The sequence below is a fragment of the Gopherus evgoodei genome, unplaced genomic scaffold (genome assembly GCF_007399415.2).
Source record: "Gopherus evgoodei ecotype Sinaloan lineage unplaced genomic scaffold, rGopEvg1_v1.p scaffold_35_arrow_ctg1, whole genome shotgun sequence".
In the NCBI taxonomy this organism is placed as follows: domain Eukaryota; kingdom Metazoa; phylum Chordata; order Testudines; family Testudinidae; genus Gopherus; species Gopherus evgoodei.
This window is the reverse complement of record NW_022060027.1, coordinates 2,246,104-2,252,337: the sequence shown is the minus strand read 5'-3', so window position 1 is coordinate 2,252,337 and position 6,234 is coordinate 2,246,104. Positions and strand designations below refer to the sequence as shown.

The 6,234-nt window shown below is 53.7% G+C and overlaps 1 protein-coding gene across 1 annotated transcript in view; it reads left to right on the top strand.

The window, feature by feature from the left end:
• Positions 1 to 693: 693 nt before the first annotated feature.
• The window catches only part of LOC115641518 (epididymal sperm-binding protein 1-like), an 89,572-nt gene continuing 84,031 nt past the window's right edge, over positions 694 to 6,234 (top strand). Inside the window, exons 1-4 of the mRNA XM_030544723.1 lie at positions 694 to 760; positions 1,945 to 2,091; positions 3,483 to 3,647; positions 5,089 to 5,244. Coding sequence (XP_030400583.1) covers positions 694 to 760; positions 1,945 to 2,091; positions 3,483 to 3,647; positions 5,089 to 5,244 — 535 coding nt within the window. The remainder of the gene's footprint in view (positions 761 to 1,944; positions 2,092 to 3,482; positions 3,648 to 5,088; positions 5,245 to 6,234) is intronic.

Sequence of the window (6,234 nt, the reverse complement as noted above, 5' to 3'; positions counted from 1 at the left end):
TAGGAGGGGAAATAAAAAAGTCCTTCTCCCTCCCTCACTGGGGTAACTGCTACCCCCTGTGCCCCTGCCTGTGCTGAGTTTTGCCCTCTGCCACCCTCTGCCAGCACCTCCCCCCAAGCTTAACTTTGTCTCCTCCCCCAGCCCTGATTTTGCCCTTTAGCCCCTCTCCTAATCCTGCCTCCAGCTGCTTGACCCCGCCGCAATCAGTCCATTTCCACCCCCTGCTCAGACCCTGGCTACCCCCCTGCTCCGATTCGCTCCCTTTGCCACTTTTTAACCCCTGTAAATAGCTGTCAGCAGAATTTTAAGGCTAATAAGGGCAGGGTGAAGGGCAGAGGCTTGAGTAGATGTTACTGAGCATGCTCAGTTCATGTGGCCGTACAAAAAGCCACTTTGCTCAAATAAAAAAACCTCTGCCCCCCGCAACAACCTATTTTTGCAAACACGGGTGTCTCAGTCCCACTGGGTAACTGTTACCCCCCGAGCCCCTGCCTGTGCCGGGTTTTGCCCTCTGTCACCCTCTGCCAGCGCCTCACCCTTGGTCTTAACTCCTCCCCACCCCCCAGCCCTGATTTTGCCCTTTAGCCCCTCTCCTAGTCCATCTAGTGAGCAGGGGATCCAAGGGGAGGAGCCCCAAGGGAGGCTGTATATATGGGGCTGGGGCTCCGGTGCCAGGGCAGTGTGGACAGGACAATGGCTTCACCCACAGCCACGTGCATCGTGGCCTGGGCCCTGGCACTGCTTTGCGAGGGGGCCCAGGGTAAGGGAGGCAGGGGCTGTCTTGGGTCGGTGTGTGTTGGTGTGTAGTGTGGTAGAGTGTGTGGCTATGCAGCAGGGTACTGATGTGTAGTAGAGTGTGTGTTGTGGAGCAGTGTGTAATGTTGTGTAGTAGAATGCATGTTGTGGAGCAGTGTGTTGTGGTGGGCATGTTCTGAAGTGGTGTGGTGTGTAGTGGAGTGCATGTTGTGGAGCAGTATGTTGTGTTGTGGAGCAGTGTGTTGTTGTGTAGTGTAGTAGAGTGCATGTTGTGTTGTGTAGTAGAGTGTGTGTTGTGGAGCAGTGTGGTGTTGTGTAATGTAGTAGAGTGCATGCTGTGGAGCAGTGTGTTGTAGCGGGCATGTTCTGAAGTGGTGTGGAGTAGAGTGCATGTTGTAGAGCAGCATCTTCTTGTGTTGTGGAGCAGTGTGGTGTTGTGTACTGTAGTAGAGTGCATGTTGTGGAGCACTGTGTTGTGTAGTGTAGTAGAGTCTGTGTTGTGGACCAGTGTGTTGCAGTGCAGTGCAGTGGAGTAGTGTTCATGTTATGAGTAGTGTGTTGTGTAGTGTAATAGAATCTGTATTGTGGAGCAGAGTAGTAGATTGTGTGTCTCTGCAGCAGTGTGTCACTGTGTAGTATAGGAGAGTGTGTGCTGAGGAGCAGTCTGTCGTTGTGTAGGTGTGTGGTGTAAAGTGTAATAGACCATGTTGTGGAGCAGCATGGTGCTGTTCAGGGGACTGTTTTGTTGTGAAGTGTAATACACTGTATGTTATGAAGCAGTGTGTTGTTGACTAGTATCGTGGTGTGGGGGTTGTGGCTTGTGTAGTGCAGTGTGTGCTGAGGGACACGCTATCATTGTGTAGAGTGGCACAGAGTGTTTTGTGAAGCGATGAGAGACATACCAGCCTGGCAGGAGGTCTGAGATGGACAGCAGGAATCCTGGCACCCAGCTCGCCCCCCGCCCCCGCCCCCCCAACCAGGCCCCCTGCCCTCCCTGAGCCAGGGAGAGAACCCAGGAGTCCTGGCTCCCAGCCACTACCACCACCCCTCGCACTCTAGCCACTAGACCCCTGCCTTCCCTCCCTGAGCTGTGGCTAGAACCCAGGCGTCCTGATGACCCCTGGCCCAGGGCTCTCCCTGCTAGGCTATCGCCCCCTTTTCTGATCTCTGCCCCTTGTTCATGGCCAGGCGCGGACCCTGCCCTCTGCGTCTTCCCCTTCACCTACAAGGGCAAGGTCTACACGGAATGCACAGCCGAGGACAGCGACCGGCCCTGGTGCGCCACCACTGCCAACTACGACCAGGACAAGGCCTTCAGGTTCTGCTCCGAGGAGGGTGAGCTCCCAAGGGTGGGAGAGGGACAGGACAGGGGGACAGCCAGGGGATGGGATGGGAGGGAAGCCAGGGGACAAGGATGGGATAGAGGCAGCCGGGGGATGGGATGGGAACGGGGGTGTTATAAACAGATAGCTAAGGGTTAATGTCTCTTTCACCTGAAGCACCTGACCAGAAGACCAATCAGGAAACTGGATTTTTTCAACTCTGAGTGGAGGGAAGTTTGTGTCTGAGTCTTTGTTTTCTGTCTGCCTGCTTTTCTCTCAGCTATGAGGAGTGATTTCTATTTCCTGCTCTCTAATCTTCTGTTTCCAAGTTGTGAGTACAGAGATCATGTATTTACATGTCTATAGTTGCTGGAGTGCTTTGAATTGTATTCTTTTTGAATAAGGCTGTTTATTCAATATTCTTTTAAGCAACTGACCCTGTATTTGTCACCTTAATACAGAGAGACCATTTGTATGTATTTTTTCTTTCTTTTTATATAAAGCTTTTTTTTTAAGATCTGTTGGAGTTTTCTTTACTGGGAAACTTCAGGGAAATTGAGTCTGTACTCACCAGGGAATTGGTGGGAGGAAGAAGTCAGAGGGAGGTCTGTGTGTGCTGGATTTGTTCGCCTGACTTTGCATTCCCTCTGGGTGAAGAGGAAAGTGCTGGTGTTTCCAGGACTGGAATTACAGAGGGTTGATTACCTCTGCTTAGATTCACGGAGGTTGCTTCTGTGTATCTCTCCAGGAGCACCTGGAGGGGGGAAGGGAAAAAGGATTATTTCCCTTTGTTGTGAGACTCAAGGGATTTGGGTCTTGGGGTCCCCAGGGAAGGTTTTTCAGGGGGACCAGAGTGCCCCAAAACACTCTAATTTTTTGGGTGGTGGCAGCAAGTACCAGGTCCAAGCTGGTAACTAAGCTTGGAGGTTTTCATGCTAACCCCCATATTTTGGACGCTAAGGTCCAAATCTGGGACTAAGGTTTGACAGGGGGTAGCCGGGGCACGGTTCAGGGACGGAGGGCAGCCCAGGGACGGGGGGGCAGCATCGAGCAGCACGGAGGAGCATCATGTTCCCTGTTTGTGATCCCACATGTCCAGAACTAGCAGGTCTGACCCATGTCCAAGCGCTTAGCCACTGTCTTCCTGAGACCTGCCCCAGCGACATCTCCAGAGCTGGGCAGGGCAGAGCCACCCAGTTGCTTTGTCTGTCTAGCCCAATACACCCCCTCCCGTCTGTCTGTCTGTCTATGAGTCAGACACTTGCAGGGTGGCAAGAGGGTCCCCATCTCTGGTGGGCCTTACCCTCCTCCAGGCTCTGCCCAGGGTGGGGTGAGGGGTCCACACCCATCTGCGCTGCCCCCAGGGCACCCCACCCCTGACAATCCCTGTCTCTCTCCCCTCAGCCTACAGCGGGAATACGGACGGTGAGCCCTGCTTCTTCCCCTTCGTGTATGGGGGCCACACATACCATGCCTGCACCACAGAGCAGAGCCACGGGGCCCAGCCCTGGTGCTCCACTACGGCAAACTACGACACGGATGGGCGCTGGAGCTACTGTCCTGACACAAGTATGGTTCCTCCGGGGGCTCCCTGGACAGGGGGCATGGGCAGGAGACCCGGCCACACCCAACATTCCCCCCACGCACCCAGCCCTGCCGGTGCCCTTCACTCCTGACCTGCAACCTGTGCTACCTCAACCCTGGGCCCGCCTCCCATATAGCTCTGCCAGTGCACCATAACCCTGTCCCCCATTCCCTGCACTACCTTGGGGTGGTTGTGGGGAAGTGATCAGGCTGCTGGGGGGATCAGGCAGGTGAGGGGTTTTATTTAACTGAAAATGGGCTCAACTTGGACTATAAGGTGGATAGAAAGCTGGCTAGATCATCGGGCTCAACGGGTAGTGATCAACGGCTCCATGTCTACTTAGCAGCTAGTATCAAGCAAAGTGCCCCAAGGGCTGGTCCTGGAGCTGGTTTTGTTCAATATATTCATTAATGATCTGGAGGATGGCTTGGACAGCACCCTCAGCAAGTTCGCAGATGACACTAAACTGGAAGGAGTGGTAGATACACTGGAGGGTAGGGATAGGATACAGAGGGAACTAGACAAAGTAGAGGATTGGGCCAAAAGAAATCTGATGAGATTCGACAAGGACAAGTGCAGAGTCCTGCATTAGGATGGAAGAATCCCATGCACTGCTACAGACTAGGGACTGAATGGCTAGGAAGCAGTTCTACAGAAAAGGACCTACGGGTTACAGTAGACGAGAAGCTGGATGTGACTCGACAGTGTGCCCTTGTTGCCAAGAAGGCTAACAACATTTTGGGCTGTATAAGTAGGGGCATTGCCAGCAGATCGAGGGACGTGATCACTCCCCTCTATTCGACATTGGTGAGGCCTCATCTGGATACTGTGTCCGGTTTTGGGCCCCACACAAGAAGGATGTGGAAAAATTGGAGAGTCCAATGGAGGGCAACAAAAATGATTAGGGGGCTGGAACACATAACTTATGAGGAGAGGCTGAGGGAACTGGGATTGTTCAGTCTGCAGAAGAGAAGAATGAGGGGGGAATTGATAGCTGCTTTCAACTACCTGAAAGGGGGTTCCAAAGAAGATGGATCTAGACTATTTTCAGTGGTAGCAGATGACAGAACAAGGAGCAGTGATCTCAAGTTGCCGTGGGAGAGGTTTAGGTTGGATATTAGGAAAAACTTTTTCACCAGGAGGGCGGTGAAGCACTGGAATGGGTTACCTAGGGAGGTGGTGGAATCTCCTTCCTTAGAGGTTTTTATGTCAAGCTTGACAAAGCCCTGGCTAGGATGATTTTGTTGGGAATTGGTCCTGCTTTGAGCAGGGGGTTGGACTTAGATGACCTCCTGAGGTCCCTTCCAATCCTGATAGTCTATGATTCTATGATTCTGGTTTGAGTGTGAGCCACGTTACCCAGCATGCTCTCTGTCTCTTCTGTCTCCCACATCCCATCTCTCTCCTCCGTCCCATCTCTCCCAGTACTTGGCGGGAACTCGGAGGAGCCCTGTACGTTCCCATTCAGCTATAAAGGCAGGAAGTACACGGCTTGCACCATGGACAATGGGCAGCGGCCCTGGTGTGCCACCACAAGCAACTACGAAGCGGACCATAAATGGAGGTACTGCGGCACGGCAGGTACGTGGGGCCAGGAGAGGTTTAAGGGGTGGGTTTGCTTTGCAGCTGGCATGTACACAGACTATGGGGGCCATGGCCCAATGGAGAGAGCCCAGGAGCGGGAATCAGGACACATGGGTTCTATTCCTGGTTTTGCCTCTGTGTCTAGGCAGCATCCGGAATGACGGGGCCCGATCTCAGTGTGACGGAGTAGGGAGTGGAGCAGATTGACCTGGTAATGTTGTGTGGGAGTTTTACTGGGACTATCTGCACTGGTGATGGGGATATCAGAGTGTAACTTCACTTGAGGGACAATACCTGAGCATGTAACCTGAGCCCAGGAGCGGGGTTGGGGCCAGGTGACATCTTTGCCCAGGAAACTGGACAAAGGCTGGAGGAAGAGCTGGGGGGAGACTGAGTGAGACGGCTGAAGGGGGTTTTCAGTTTGGAGCTGGCTAGGGAAACGGAGGGAGCCCCAGGGTTGGACCTGACTGAGGGGATCTTGTTGTCTGTACCTACAAGCTCTGTTTTGGACCGTGTTCCTGTTGTCTAATAAATCTAGGGTTGGCTCTTCCATTAGGTGCCCGTAGGCGTTCGCCTGGGGAGCCAGGATTCGGGGAGCGGCATTTTGTGCGCTCCTCATGGGGCGCACGGGAACTTCCGGTTCTGCTCCCGTTGCACCGCCGAAGAAGGACCTTCTGCCGACTTGCCGCAGAAGACAGCGGCAAGCAATTGAGCAGCACAATGACTACTGCTGTCACCTGTGGCATTTCAGCAGAGGGTCCTTCTTCGGCGGCACGATGGGAGTGGAACCGGAAGCTCCCACGTGCTCTGTGGGGAGCGCACAAAATGGCCCCCCCTCGAATTCTGCCTAGGGTGCCAGAAACCCTGGTGCCGCTCCTGAATAAACCTTCTGTTTTACTGGCTGGCTGAGAATCATGGTGAATCACAGGAAGTGGGGGGTGCAGGGCCCTGACTCCCTCACTCTTCCTGATACTCAGTGACTGTGTG